The sequence below is a fragment of the Macrobrachium nipponense genome, chromosome 8 (assembly GCF_015104395.2).
Source record: "Macrobrachium nipponense isolate FS-2020 chromosome 8, ASM1510439v2, whole genome shotgun sequence".
Lineage (NCBI taxonomy): Eukaryota > Metazoa > Arthropoda > Malacostraca > Decapoda > Palaemonidae > Macrobrachium > Macrobrachium nipponense.
In genome coordinates this window covers 47176325-47192452 of record NC_087203.1, presented here as the reverse complement: position 1 = coordinate 47192452, position 16128 = coordinate 47176325, and the positions used below count along the sequence as shown (strand labels likewise).

At 40.1% G+C, this 16128-nt stretch overlaps 1 protein-coding gene across 1 annotated transcript in view; it reads left to right on the top strand.

The window, feature by feature from the left end:
• LOC135222759 (mucin-2-like) overlaps positions 1–16128 on the top strand; it is a 176392-nt gene that overhangs the window by 158771 nt on the left and 1493 nt on the right. The window contains 2 exon segments of the mRNA XM_064261011.1: positions 12914–13041; positions 13204–15595. Of these exon segments, the coding sequence (XP_064117081.1) occupies positions 12914–13041; positions 13204–15595 (2520 nt within the window).

The following is a 16128-nucleotide window of genomic DNA, read 5'->3' as shown; positions in this document are numbered from 1 at the left end:
TGATGCTGAAGTATTTAGGGCAACGCCCTCGCATATCAGAATCACGCGGGAATAATAAGTCTGTCACGCCATTTTTTAAATGCGAAGTGAGTCACCCTTTTTAAGGATATTCAAATGAACAAGAATGAAATTCGCCCTTAGAGGAATATAAAAAGGAGTGGCTAGTGTCGACGACGTTGTATTCTGGAGTTCGCCTCATTTGTTGGCATCAGCAGCTCACGAACACGTGACTGCATGCCCAACCCATTTATTTATTCATTTATTCAACCATTGTCTTCGCTACGTAAATTATCGGTGAAACAAATCCACAGTTATGGGTACAAATTTATATAGAAATAAATCTCTACAGGGAGTTTTTGGTTAAAATGTTCGACAACCCTTTTCGAAAAGCGTACCCATACCAAAAAATTTCGAAGAACGTACCCATACATAACCATTTCGAAGAACGTACCCATACATAACCATTTCGAAGAACGTACCCATACAAAATCCTTTTCGAAAAACGTACCCATACATAACTAGATTTGCCCACCCATTTCAACACTCGTGCTACCATGAGTATTATAGATTATTTTATCAATTATTGATAATATTTCTAGGCTAATGAAAAATCAACTTACGAGAAATCACATGTTTTTGTATTTTTCACTGGTAAATGTATTCGCGTACCTATGGTGAGGTTATCACAAATATATATATATATATATATATATATATATATATATATATATATATATATATATATATATATACACACACACACACACACACTACAGCCTTAAAGGAGAGCTGTAATGCTGGAATGACCGAAGAGCTGTTAAGCCCAAAGGATCTTCAAGGGTCGCAGCGCGAGAGAGAGAGAGAGAGAGAGAGAGAGAGAGAGAGAGAAGAGAGAGAGAGGAGAGAGAGAGAGTCTGGGCATTCCCAGGTAAGAAAACAAGAAGCTCGTGCCATAGTAAGGGCACGGGGTTAAGTTATCGCTTTGTATCGTCATGGCGATATGGTGAGGGTTTTTAGTATTCTGTGGTAGGACACCGAACGGGCAGAGTTTTCTCGTTTGTTCAACTAAACGACTCTCTCTCTCTCTCTCTCTCTCTCTCTCTCTCTCTCTCTCTCTCTCTCTCTCTCTCTCTCTCCTGGACGGCGAGGGAGTGAGTATTAGAGGTCTCTCGCTTGGCTGTTGTGGAGAAACGGAAGTTTGTTGGAGCGAGGGTGGGGGTTTGTGGGGGGGTGGAGTATTTGGGGGTCGGGGTGGGTGGAGGAAGAGGGTAGCCCCACGAATAGCTGCCAACATACCCCACATGCTTCTCGATTTTTTGCCATCTTTCTTTCTTTTTTCAGAATGCTTGATGCAACGTGTTGTGGTTTACTTTTAGTTCAGGGCGTGTTTACCCCCCACCCCCATTTAGTTGTCTTTTCTCAGTGAACTGTGAATTTAGAAAGTATTGTTACAGGTAATATATAAAAAATGTATTAAAGTACGACGACTTGCCGTGTTAAGACTAATCCAGTATTCGAAGTTAGTAAATAACGAATCCCTGTACAGCATCGGTGGCAGGGCAGTGTACATATTGCATACGACGAAACTTGGGGGATGAGGTCATGGTGGGCAGGGCTAGAGCCGTGCCCCCCCTCCCAAACCCTCTCCCCCAAAATCCCCTAACCAACCAACGTGGTGTCGGACACACCGATAGCTGAATGTGATAACGGCTCTCTTCATTATTAGTTTTGAGTTCATGGGTGTGGAAGAACTCTCTCTCTCTCTCTCTCTCTCTCTCTCTCTCTCTCTCTCTCTCTCTCTCTCTCTCTCTCTCTCTCTCTCTATTATCTTTTTCACACTTTGGCATTAACGTTTGCTCAGCGACAGCTCGATGGCGAAAGATGTTTTTCTAATCCATTATTTGATCAAGAATGGGTGGGGGTATATGACTATCACTCAATGTTGCATGAATACGATGTTCACTTTCTTTGCATTGATTTATTGTGTGAATGCAGGAGATGATGGACCGTAGCACTGTGTGCGTGTGTGTGACACTATTTTTTTCCTCTTTAAAAAGTCGTCATACGCTCAAGTGCAAAAAGGTGTCAAAAGTAATTATGGTGAGAACAACAATGTGAATGTTTTGCACCAGTGCCTTTAGTCCGGTTAGTTTAGTCTCTCTCTCTCTCTCTCTCTCTCTCTCTCTCTCTCTCTCTCTCTCTCTCAAAAGTATATATCGATGTCACCGGAATTATCTACAAAACGTAACGAAATAGCGCCCAGGTGCTGATCTGATCAGAGTGCATTAATACTTTTGTGTTGAAGCACACCTGTCATAGTTGCCACTTTGCATTTTACTTTATTTTTTTTTTATTTTACCCTCGTGCAACATGTCCTAATCAGCTTTGTTTTGTTGTTAAGGTCTTTGCGATGATTGTAATGTTGATAACGTCGTTAAACACACGAACTTAAGCTTTGCTTGGTTTTTATAACTTAAGAAGCTTAACTTGCGTTTTATAACTGAAGGTTGGAATCGAGTTTTATAACTTCAGCTTAGCGTGAGTTTTATAACTTAAGTTTTAGACTGATTTTTATAACTTAATAAGCTTAGATTGACTTTAAAGAAGCTTAGATTGAGTTTTATAAATTTTTTTTTACATTATTCTTACTTGCATTAAATTGCTAACTCTTTCCACTAGGTTTTAGGCGTACGCGCAGAAGAAATCAAAGAGCATTGGTTGTAAAATTCGTGTTAATATGCAAGGAATGGTGGTTTCATTAATAAATTTTATGTATCCATTTTTATTTATTATGTTAGGCTGTTTGCCGGTATATTTTTTTTCATACAGTCCCATTTGCATTGTTAGTATCGGTCTACGATAATTGCGGAATTTGCAGCTAAAAATGTCTTATTAATTATCTTCGCTGCTTACCTGATTATCCTCTCTCTCTCTCTCTCTCTCTCTCTCTCTCTCTCTCTCTCGTTAAACCTTAGTCATCGCTTTGGGTTAATGGTCTTGTCTTAGACGAATGATTTCTTGGGAATCTCTGAACCGAATGGCCGTGACGGTGGCAGGCAGCCTTTTAACGGAACTCGAAGTAAAGCAGGTGGCTTCCTAACAAATTCTTTGTTTGTGTGTGTGTGTGTGTGATGTTTTAGAATGAAAATAATATACGGTGGTAATGAATGTCAGTATTAAGCCTAGGCCTATATGGGTATGACAGCTCAAACTCTGTGGATGTAGTCTAACAGGTGTAATGTTTCATTATTTAGATACGATCGTCGTCCGATGATAATTCCATATTTTATATGGTCGTATCCCATAGACGATTTTAATTCGCTGCGTCTAGGGAAGTTTGAACACGAAGTGCCTTTGGTATAATAGACTGCGACGGAATGGTGAAATGATTTTTGTGCCGCCATGAGACTAAAAGAACTCCTCTACAGAACATTATGCGTAGACTCGAGCATCATTCTTGCAACAACTGTCGATGCTTGTGGTTCTGTGATGTGATGATGACTGCGACCTTGTCCGTCAAAGGCGGGAATGGGGAAGGGGGAGGGAGAGGGAGTTGGGGATGGGGGTGCGAGAGCTGCTGCTGCTCCTGCTGCTGCAGCAGAGGGAAGCAGAAGTGACATGGCGAGCAATGCTGTCCCACTAGGCAACAAAGGTTACGTAACGCTGAAACCAAAAACTTTTCCTCCCCCCGCCAGTCTTCGACTACAGCAGCTGTTCTTCCAAACTGCTCTTCTTTCGCTGCGAATATCCACTCCATTACAGAACGTATCCAAGCATGAAGTATTGCCTTAAAAAAAAAAAAAAAAAAAACCATCTCTCGTATAGTCTTGTAGTCATAACGGAGGGGAACAGCAACGGTCTCGATGCAGTAGTATTACGTAAGCAGTGAAGATTGTGTCGAAAGTCTGGATGGGAGAAGTGGGAGACAGCGCGCATGTCCTTTCCAGTCCTTTGTAGAGGGAGGGGTGGGACAGGATGGGGGTGTTGTGCATGGGTTCTCGGGAAGAGAGCCTTGGCTTGGTTAGAGAGCGGCAGCAGGCAGGAAGGCAAGCAAGCAGACAAGCAGACAGGCACGAGTGAGAGAGAGAGAAAGGAGAACGTCCAAAAACAATACAGGTGGTGATAATCAAAATTTATTTACGATGCTAAGTGAGAGAACTCGTGTCACCTGGCAAATGCAATGTGATTTGTGCCGTTTAAAATTAGTCTCAAACAGTCCAGGAGTTGAGTTTGTACCATTTTACGCGAGTATTGATATTCTGGAAAGGGTTACCTCTGCTTTTGCGTGTTCTATGGAAGGTTTCGTACATTCGTTTTGCGATGCAACTGAAATATAAGTTTTTAGATGGCCACTGAAAACTCTGGTGCTTCGAATATCCTTGTATTGTGCAATCTTAATTTCAATTGCAGAACCAGCGAGATGCTATGTGATTTATGCGTTGTGATGCTGTGGCATGGATTGAAATGATTTCCGTTATAGTTAAGCGTTCTGAGTTACCGTGATCACATATTCATTATTAAGAAAAGAATGTTGCCGCTGTTATATATGCGTCTGGTAGAGTCGTTACGTAATAGGTATATGTTTAGAAACTCGAGACATGTGCGCGTATGTATGCATATATAGTGCATCTGTGTGCGTGTGTATGATAAGGCAGTAGACATACATGTATACAGTACTTAAATATGGATCGTCCTAATGTTTTAAAAGTGAACGTAGTTAGGAATCTTCTTCGTGTCCTTAGCCATTTTCCATGTTGTGTAGGCATTACTTTGGTAGTAAATATTAACGCCCACACAAGTACACTTGACCAGTTTGTGTAAGTTGTAGAATTATGGCATTTGTAATCGTGGAACATCTGTATGGTGATTTAACATTTAAGTAATGAGAATCAATTGAAATGCCAATACGAACATTTGATGAGTAATGAGAAATAATTGCGTGGATTATTAGAAAGAGAGATTATTAGGGACACTATCCATAGATGACAAATCCCGTCAATTCTATATTAATTCCGGTTGAGCCGGTAATCCTTCTCATACCGTAGCATTTAAAAAAAAATCTCGTAGACCACTTCTGCAATGTTTGAATAACCCCTAGTTGCAAGCATATAGCCGCTGACCCAAAGAAAGAGACACACACTTGACTAGATTTCTCTTAGAATTGTCAGAGAAAGCTAGATAAAAGTGTTCCACCTTTCGCGCATTCGTGCGTACGTACGTACGTTAGATGTTGCCCAGGCTACCTACCTACCTACGTACCTCTTCTCCGACCGGTTTTCTCTGGGAGGTAGTTCGGTCTCAGCTCAGATGCCTTGCTGCTATCAGCTGGGCCTTGTCAGTAGTGCGTGTGTGTGTGTCGGGTTTTAACGTTCGAGCTGTTCCTGGTGAGTGCTACCACAAACCGTCAATATCTGGGAATTCTCAGGTCTTTATATATGACGGAAGACTGGAAGGCAAGTGGCCCTCAGAAAATCTTCTTATTAATGGGATATACGGTGAATTGCAGCTGTGTTTAGTCTTCGAATGGGGAGTGAAAGAGAAAGAGGGAGAGAGAGAGCGTGAGAGCGCGCGCGCTGCTGTGGTGGTAGTCCTAGGAAGTCCTATATTGTTCCCAGTGAACCCGTGTATAGTCCAGTCGCATCTTTCGATATTTTATTGCGTTAATTCATTGCTATAACTCGGGTTTTTCATTTCTGTAGGTTACAATAAAGAAGCAAACTTGCTAAACACATCGATGAGCGCAGGTGAAAAGCATGTGGTGTGTCGGCCAATAATATATCTTAAGCAGACAGCTGGAAATCGAAAGCTACAGGGATGTTTGTATTTGTTAGCTTTTACGTTATCATTCTTTATTCCGCAAAAGTGTTGAATGGTAGGACTATGCTAAAACGTAATTTTGATGTTAAGGTTCGTCATATTTCGGACGGTGGGTCGTCTTCATCCGAATGTCCGCTTAGAATGTTTTGAAATAACCGTTTTGTCCGGTATAGCGAGGTTAGGAGGGGGAGGGGGAGGAAGTGGAGGTGGCGGCATTGGAACTTTGCCCAAATAGTTCATTCCTCGGTTCCGGGGGCCCCCCCCCCCCCTTCTTTTCGTTGGCTGCTTTATGGTGGCTCTTTAGAGCCAGTGCCATGAGGTCATGCCATCACCACCATAATTGCCATGAACTAGGGCGTATTTCTCTCTCTCTCTCTCTCTCTCTCTCTCACGTATCCGGATATCTCCGCTGTGTCATTTTGGCGCTGTCAGTTTTCTCTTGAAAAGGAGTTGCCTATAATGGCGGTTTACCGGTCTGCATTCCAAATGTTTTGCTTTGCTTTCGCTTACCAGTGTTTTTATTTACGTTCTATGCACCGGAAAGTAGTGTTTTGTGTGCGCGTTCCAAATGCATTGCAGGTTGCAAAAGCGGGATTGATTTGATTAAATAAGACCACTTCTAAGCTCTTATGTACCTTAGAGAACAAGTAAAATATTTTACACGTGATCATTTCATTGACGCTCATTTGTTTTTTAATGGATTTGCACTCAATGCACCGGTTAGCTCCTCCCTTCTGTGAATAATTATGGTTGTAGTGATTGTTAGTTTTTGTTATTCAAAACATATTCAAGGAAAGGATATATATTTTTCAGATATTTATCTGTAGTGTCTACATTGCCTATATTTTGAATGCAAAAAGTATCTGTCTTATGGGTTTTCGGTTCAATGTAATTAAACATAGACTATACGTGTTTCATTTGAAGCAATATTTTTTTTAACGTTCTACTTGACCGTTAAATTTATGTAATATATACCATCGTTCATTCTTAAGATTAACCAATCTTAATAGAGAAAGCTGTTTATCATGATCACGTACGTTATGCATTGTAACGTCTTAAATCAGTTTCTCTCTCTCTCGATGGTATAGCCTTATGGCAATATTCGTAGGTTGGGGTTGTTTGAAAACAGTTAGGTATTTCTACCATTATTCCACAGTATCTTTTATCATACATCTGAACTTTGTGCCTGCTCTCTCTCTCTCTCTCTCTCTCTCTCTCTCTCCAGCATCTTCATCTCATGACTCACCTGCCTCCTAACCTCCCATCATCCCCCCCCCCCCTCCCCCCTCCCTCCCCCCATGCAGGATCACCATCGTCTCGAGGGACACCTGACTTCTTTTCTATCTTGATCTCGTCATATGCACTCAAATCCATGTTTCTGTTTTGTCCTTAGCCTTGTTTTCTTTATAATACAGAAATGTATAGCATTCGAATTGCCCCCACTCATATTTTTATATATATTTTTTGTACTATCCGTATGCCAGTGTGTGTGGTATTTTGAATTTGCTATTCATTATCGAAATGTTATAAGTTTTTATATTTTTGAATTATCAAAGGGGTTGGAACTGCTCGATTTATAACTAGTGGACATTTTTTAATGTAGACTATGAAAGGTGGAAGTAGTTTGTGTAGAACAACTGCAGTACGAAAGGCTTGTTCAACTTTTGCAGATTACAAAAACGTAAGAGAAAGTTTAATAATTATTTAGCATTGAGAAATACTTAGTGTAGCTTGGGAGATATTTATAATTATCAGCAGGCACTTAACATTGAATGGGCAAAAGCTGGTATTGGATTAGTTTTTATTATATATTCCATATCAGAGGCTTTCCAATGTAGAATGAAGAGTGACCATTGGAAACCCAGCTACGTGACAACCACTTAAAGTAAAATGCTTGGCTGAAGAGGGACAGACCACTTTAACTACTAATATTGCAGTCGCCCTAAATACTCTACCGGCTTTTGGATATGATTTTAATGATATACGTAATTGTGTAAGAAGATACGAAAGCTAATCTTTAGCTAAAATGTTACTAAAAGTATGATGATAGGAATGAGACTTTCCTGTTGCGTGAAGCTCTTAGACTGTTCAGATGTATCCACCACGAAAAGGTAATTTTTAGCTAAAATGTTGCTAAAAGTGTGATGATAGGGAATGAGACTTTCTTATGGCGTGGTATCATTTCCATGGGAATAGTTTCCTTTAATGACCAAAGTTATTTTGTGTGAATCGTCATATCGGAACTGCGAAGTGACATAAGTCTCATAACAGGATTTCAGTTTATTTACTTCTCGTGGACGTATTGTTTCCAGTTTTATCTTTGTACTTCAAACAATTCATTCGCGTTCTTGCGTTTGGAAAATGGAGGAAGATTAACAATGTGTTAAAGAAACTGTAGAATATATAAAGTAACGGTTAAGGCGAGTTATTCCTTAACAAGTATCGCTTGGCCACCCGACCAGAGCAAGTCACAACAGCGGCTTGACAGGATTCTATGGGACAGGAGGACCTGGTTTGGTCTTGTAGGGTCGAAAGGATGGATGGGCGAGGTGCGTGTTATGTAGAGAGGCAGCAGCTGCCTTTTCTCCTTAGGTCTACGTGTCGTAGATAGGCCTAACAGTTACGGGGCCTTCACGGTGCATCTAGTATGTTCTTTTAACGGTGTGATGGTTCCTGTTTGTTTCGGATATCTTAGCCTATAAGGAGCTTTTTAATTGGTGCTGTTGCAGCAGTTAATAACAGTTTACAATTTAACTCTTCACTCCTCCATGGTGCAAAGTTGTTTCGAGTCAAAATTACCAAACCAACACAGAATGATTGTCGATTCTCTTGTCAATTCTAAACCTTAGTTTTGTCTGGGAGAGGGGGGGGGGGGGCGAGTTAAATTTTCGTGGCCGTGGTTGCTAGGTATTGATGATGTAATAAGTCATATGATAGACGAAGGACTGCTCTCGTGTCAAGCCATTCGAACTCACTGGGTAAGGTGAAGGAAGGTCTCGCCCATACCATCAGAAGAATCATAAGTTGGGTTAAATTGATTTCTATCTGCATTTTCCTTTCCATCTTGGTATTATTTGTGTGTGTGTGTGATGGTGACCCCTTTGCTTTGAGGAATGTCTTTAGGTACACTGCATTAAGAGGCCGGAGTATTTTTGTTCTTGTCAGGTTAGGTCTGTGTGTGCTTTTGACAGTTTTAAATGTTCTTATTGAGTAATGGTTTGATCCACTTTTAACTGCTCTGGAAATAATATATTCTCAAAGTCAGTTTTAAAAACACATCAGTTGTTAAATTTTTGTATGGTAACTACTCGGGAAATATATTCTTAATGTCAAAGTTTTAAAAACACTTGCGTCCATAGTTAATTTTATTTTACGGTACAGTTGCGTTTCCCTATTTAATTGCTGCCGTGTTGTTTTGGCAATTAAATCTAATACGGCAATTAAATTAGTTATCAGTACCTTTACAAAAAGGCATATTATGTATCACCTCATTTACAGCTTAGGTTAACAGAGCGTCTTAAGTGTTTCAAAGAGACTTGCCACGCTGTTCTCGACCGTCGCTAACAAGGAAATGCTTTAAAACCATTTAGATAGGGAGGCCCTTTGCGTGAAAAACAACGATGATGACCTTGGATTTCGGGTCGGTAACTGCGTTAGACCCTTATTGTTGTTCTCGAACTGGTGGTTTACAGCCAAGATATTGTCTGTGGGGAAGAGGAGGCAGTGTGGATTCGCCCACTCTGCCTTTTAACGCCTTTGCCTTATACAGTGACCCTATGCGGTGACTCATCTTGACCCCCTCCCCCTTTCCCCCCTTTCGTCTCATTGTGGTTCCTCCCACTTTTATCATAAGAAGACTTGTTTGAACTTTTTTTTTACTTAGTCTAACAACGCAAGTGTCAAAGGAATTTTGGGTAAACAAGTAGGATATTTATTTATTACAATATTTTTTAACCTGTCGGGCTTTTGCATAAGCATGATTGAAGACTTCTGGAAAAAGGTGGATACTTTTAATACCTGGTGTCGTTCTTAGTGGACCCCAGCTGACTTTATACATTTGAAGTGGGAGGAGTCTTGAGAGAGTGTAGGAGGGAAGCCGGGGTTTATGGGTTGATAGTAAATGGAGTGAGAGAGTCCTTTTAGATGAGCCTAGCAACAACTAGGTGCGTTAGTCTTGCCTTGGCTACCAGAACCGCAACGTCCTGTTTCTGGGCATCGTCGTGCATTGTGTTCTGATGGTAGATCGACTTAGCGTTTTTTCCTTTTTATTATTTCAGTTCAGAAGTGGGCATGAAGAGGCATGCCTCGTCCGGAAAAAGGGGCAAAGTTGATTTGCTCGAGTAATGTGTTTGCTGTGCCTGTCAAACTTTTTAAAATTTGTCTAAGATATGGTGACGTTTTTCGAGTTAACCACAATTCTTAAACAAATCTGTTATGGTGCAAATTCAGTGTTATAACTCTGGGATTAGCGAAATCTTAACACAACTTGCTGTAAATGGAGAGATTGAGTAAGTTATGCAACTGTTGCTACAGTGTAGACAACACGCAAGGAGCTGTTGACACTGTATTGATCAGGTTTTGCTCCTTATTGTGATTGTGACACTTTTGTTCCCTCCTACTTCGTAAAGTATATACACTTTTGAAATTGTTGGATTTAGAAGCAATTTTGTGTCAAGTTGCGTTTGTTAATTTTGCCAGTATTAACTGGAAGTACGTTTAATTTGATTTTATGCCAGTTATTAATATTACTTAACCTTGATATTTTTCCAAGGTTAAGTTATTCATCGTAATTGTTATTATATTTAACAGATGCGTTTGTATACTTGTGCACACGTTAACTACCCAAACCAGCTAGTATTCTGTATTATATCATTTGGTTTCCTTTTAATGAGAACATAACTTAGCATGTACGAATGGTTTTGTACTCTACTTTTGTCGTTTACTTCATTGCCATACACCTGTACACTAAGGATTTGGCAGTAAGTGGGTGTTTATAGAGGTTTTAGAGGCAATTATAACGACAGGAGGATTGTGGGGGGGCGTGGCATACGATGTGCAGTTTCGTAGTATTGTTCTTCTATATTTAGACCGAGGGTACATTCATTCCCCGAAGATAGTAATCGTTAGGATGATTCAGAGAAGTTTAATTGTACATATGGCAGCGCGGTCGAGTAGTCGAAATTGTGTAGGTTGTCGTACTGCATCATAGTCACGCGTGTGGTTTGGAAGTGGAACTTGGGAGGAACGTATAGTATGATGATTAGTTGCTGCTGTGCTCTTAGTTTGTCTACGGTGCTACGGTGACATACTATATCTCTTGAGCAGCAACTTATTGTTTTTGTGAGTGAACGGGTAAACTTTGTTGATATAAAATCTAAATCATTCAATAGGCTTGTGTTCTTTTGAAAAAAAAAAAAAAAAGGCAGTGCAATATGTTGTGATTCCTCGAGACTTGTTCTTTCTACCTTCACATTCAGCTTGATCCACGAAGCATTTTGTATTTGTGAGTTATCTTTCATGCGTAGAAAGTAGTGTTATGGACTGCTTAAACCCTGGAAGTTTGGGCGATTTAACTTTTAATAATATGTTAAAATTACATGACTATTGACAAGTGCATGCATGCTATAAGACTGGACTTACAAAGGTGGTCCTTTTTTTTTTTTTTTTTTTTTTTTTTTTTTTTTTTTTTTTTTCCTGTTTTTGTGATGTTGGATTTTAATGAAAGTTTATGTGCGAAAGCCCTAAAACAGAATGGTTTAAAGGTAAAACCGATAAAAAGGGATAGTAGTCTTTCGTAGTTAATGCTGGTAGATAGCCAGATACGATCAGGTAAGCCACGTAAAAGCAGGGAGAGGGGGAGGGGTGATGACGATGATATTCTTTCAATAACCTCTGAGCTCTCATAAGCTTGGTCCAAGAAGCCTTACTTAAGCTGAAGGGAAAACTAATTTAGACAAGACAGGTAGAAAAGACAATTGGTTTCGAATAAAGACATGGTATTTTAATTACTCTTTGTAAGGTCTGGAAATGTGAAGGAAGATTTGCATGTTAAATGATTAAACTTCAAGGAACGTTCTTAAGTGAAGGTAGGGGCCCTCCCCCTCCGTTGTTGTGTGTGTTTTCAGACCAATTATTCAACTTTCACTTCAGAGAACTGGACCAGTGATAAGCCTACTTGCCAACCTTTGATAAGTGTGTTTAGAAAGTGCTTTAGTTGGAAGAATGTTGAGTGAGTGTATTGGTTTATTTTAAATACAAAAAATATCACATGCATACAGTAGTCAACAGAATGTAGTGGTAACAGAATACTGCTTTAAGCCTTTGGATTACGCTGGGTTAATGCAATCTTTAACTTGGTTGTGAACTGATCTTAAGTAGCTTCATTGATTACTTTGTCATTCATATGCTTGTGTGAGCCAGTTGATTTTGGTTCTTAATATCTTTGCTAATGTATTCAAGTGGAGAATGAGAAAAACTCGAGGCAACACAGTGCACTGTAGAGTAGTTTCTATTTTTGTTTATTACAAGTTATGCTAAGTTTTGATATTTTTTCCCCATGCATTCGTCAAAGTGTCTTATGACACTTCCACAGGGTAGTCAAATGAAACAGTTGTCACAGTAAACTACTGTATTTAACATAGTTTTACTGTTTTTAGGAAAAATTTGTGCCTAATTACCAAAATGTTAAGCACAGGAGATGTGGTGCCCAAGTAGTTTGGATTATTTGTTTTTTACAGTTCATAAGTTTTAAATCCTTTGACCATATTGCGAAGGTTTCATGAATGAAAAGTAGTTTGACATTGAATAATTGCTATTGAAACATTGCTCCCCTGCCTGCCATTTCTATTAAGTTATGGTGCTGTGATGTACATTACCTTGTAAGCGTTTACAAGTGGGAAGTAAATTGTAACCACTACAAGTAACCTGTGCTGCTGGCTGAATGATTTGTTGAGAAGAATTTGCAAACCATTATGAAGCCTTTGAATAGTTTTTCCGCCAATTATTTTTTAAGCTTAAAGGAGTACAAAAATAATAGTATGATTTGGTAAGTCACTGTCCTTATCACTTGATTTAATTGTCATCTTTACATTTTCAGTTGATGCAGCATTGGCAGAACTAGACAGCATCCCTGACGGTGTTTGTGAATCTGGTGAAGTTGAAGAAGAGGAAGAGGACGAAGAGGAGTGGTCTTACTATCGTATGGAACCACAGACACATCCACAGGTGAGTTTTATTAATATTTCTATGAATTTAAATCTGATGCATTCACCTCAGTTGCCTTTAGTGTATCTCTTAGTAGCGTTGTGAATAGCGTTGTGATAATGGCATGAGTAACAGTAGAATGTTATCATATTTCTGTACATTAAAGAATTTTTTTCTTTACAGGGTGAAGACGTAATAACTAGTGGAGTTGCCCCTGCTGCTGTGTGTTCAAAACCAGCTGAAGACATTGAAATCATAACCGAAGCTACTAATATAGCCCATGACCAAGACATCATCCCAGCAGAAGAACCTAAGGCTAAAACTGAAGACTTAGTAGCTGATCTGATTGAAGAAAGCACTGATTTGATTGAGCAACCAGAAAAGAATGAGCTTGTAGAAAACATTGAAACACCAGTCACTGTAGGAAAGACTCCTGATAATCTTGAAAGCAAGATGGATATGGATTTGATTCCTAGCTTGGATGATCACCCAGAGAGGTTGATTAACTTCTCAGGGCCTGGTCTCGAGAAAACTGATTTGATAGATACAGGTTTAGAGCAGAATAGCCCTCATGGTTCTGGTAGCCCAAGGGCTCCAGGAAGCCCAAGGTCAGTTGAAGGCTTTGTTACTTCTGTTGAGCTGAATACAGCAGACGAAGCCTTTGCTACCAATTTTGCTGTGAACCAACCTCAGGATGGCTTTGCTGGCTCAGTGATGGACCAGTCATCTGGACCTTTCAGTGTTTATGTTAGTTCATCTCCAGAACCAGTCAGTTTGGACCCACCTACACAGTCTGTTGATTTGCTCAACATGACCTCTGGTTTGACTAATGGACAAGTGGATGATGAGCATCCCATGAATCGAGGAGAGGTTCGGGATGAGTCTCCCGTAGAGATTGTTCATGCTCAGTCAACTGTGGAAGTAGTTGCACCCCCATCTCCTGTGGATGTAAGTGGACCTGAGACAATGTTTACTATGCCTGATCAGCAAATCCCAGATTCTCCTGTCTCAGCTCACATGCCACCAACAGATATCTCTTTTGTTCCCCAACCAATTATAGAACCTTCTGCAGAAGTTCCAGTTCCTGTTTATGTAGATGATACACCAGTATCAGAGCCTGAGATCATTCCTGATGTAACCCAGGCTATAAATGCTACAGAAGACTTGGTTACGGTATCGGCTACTGAAGACTTGGTTACATTATCTAAAACTGAAATGGAAGTGAAAGCTGAAAATATAACCGAAACACTTGTTTCAAATGTTGAATCATTTGTTGAGACTACTCGAACTGAAGTTTCTGAGGCTAATTATAATATGGAAACTGAAATTTCAAACCATATGGTGACAGATTTTGAAGCTAAAGAAGAATTGTTGCAGTTGTCGTCACCTGCACCTACCAATATCGAACAGGATGTTATTTCTGTTAAATCTCCAGACTTTGAAACAATTCCCAATACTGGAGAAGCATTTGTGGAGGAAAGAACTTCACCAGTGAATATTGAAGCTGAAAAAGATTCACAAATACTCTCTCCAGAACCCGTGGAAGTTAAGTCACCAGAACCCGTGGAAGTTAAGTCACCAGAACCTGTAGAAGTTAAGTCGCCAGAACCCGTAGAAGTTAAGTCACCAGAACCAGTAGAGGCTAAATCACCAGAACTTACTGCTAAGTCACCGGAAGCGGTCAAATCCCCAGAACCAGCAGCAGCTAAAGCCACCAAAGCTGCAAGAACTCCCGCAAAATCTGCTGGAGAAAAGGCTGCAACCAAGGCAACACCTGGGAAAGCTACTCCTAGCAAAGCCACTCCTGCCAAGGCAACTCCTAAGTCTACAACTACTCCATCATCTACGAGAACTCCATCCACAAGAACCCCAACCACCAGGACTCCTCTTGCCAAAAGTACAGAGAAGAAAACTCCCACTAGTAAACCAGCTTCTCCTGCTGTTGCAAGTAGAACTGCAGCATCGAAACCTGCTTCTACTAGGCCAGCCTCAGCACCTACGTCTGCTAAACCTACAGTTTCAAGGACTGCAGCTCCAAAACCTGCTACTACAAGACCAGCTCCCACCAAACCCTCAACCACTAAATCAACTTTGACTGCCGCCAAACCTACTACAAAGGCACCTGGAACCACTGTACCAAAAGCTGGAAGCACCACAAGGCCTACAACTACGCGTCCAACATCTGCCAGTACGACTACTACAAGGAAACCACTTGATGCCACAAAATCTGCAGATAAAGCAGATGGTAAATTAGTTAATGGCACAGCACGCCCAAGCAGTCGGCCTGGAACTGCCAGACCCACATCTACTACAACTGCAACACGCAAACCTCTTACTTCTACAACGAAGACTGCTACCAAGTCAGCTGCTGAAAAAGAAACAAAGAACACTACAAATCAGATTTTGTCGACACGTCCATCCAAAACTGCGTCAACTACTACAAAAACAGCAGCAAGTAGAACCACCTCTGCAACACATTCCACATCTAGAACTACATCCAAGGTCTCTGAAAGTGCAAATGCTACAAAGAGTAGAGTAACCGCCACAACGAAAACAACTGCATCAAAGACCACAGGTATGTTAAGTTTGTATTATGAATACACAATAAACTTGAATTTTGGAAGTTGTGAATTTGGAGATTACTAATTTTGTATAAGTTGTAGTTTGGCCAAGATTCAGTGTTTTTAAGAATTGAATATTCAGTGTTTGTGTCATCAGATTAGCTTGTAGGGAATCATTAAACCTGTCATCTGGTCTTTATATTTAATTTGGTTTATTGAGTCCCATACTAAAATCAAGCACTTCTGTTAAGGCCTTAAGCTTGATAACTTAGCTTGTGTTAGCTTTACTGGAGGATTTTTTTTTAAGAGATCCACAAAGTTGTGTAAGGTTTTTGTTTTCTCAACTTGATGGACATATAACTGCTAGTATTTCCTCAGCATAGAAGTGGAAAGTTTTATAACTCAAGACTAGATGGATTTCAGTTTGTGTTATAAAGGCCTTCTTTTCCTGCAGTGATAAATAAGAATGTGTATTATACTCATGAAGTTACTTCATACTATGATTACAGTTGCTGGGTAGTTATGTTGAACAAAAATTTTACAATTT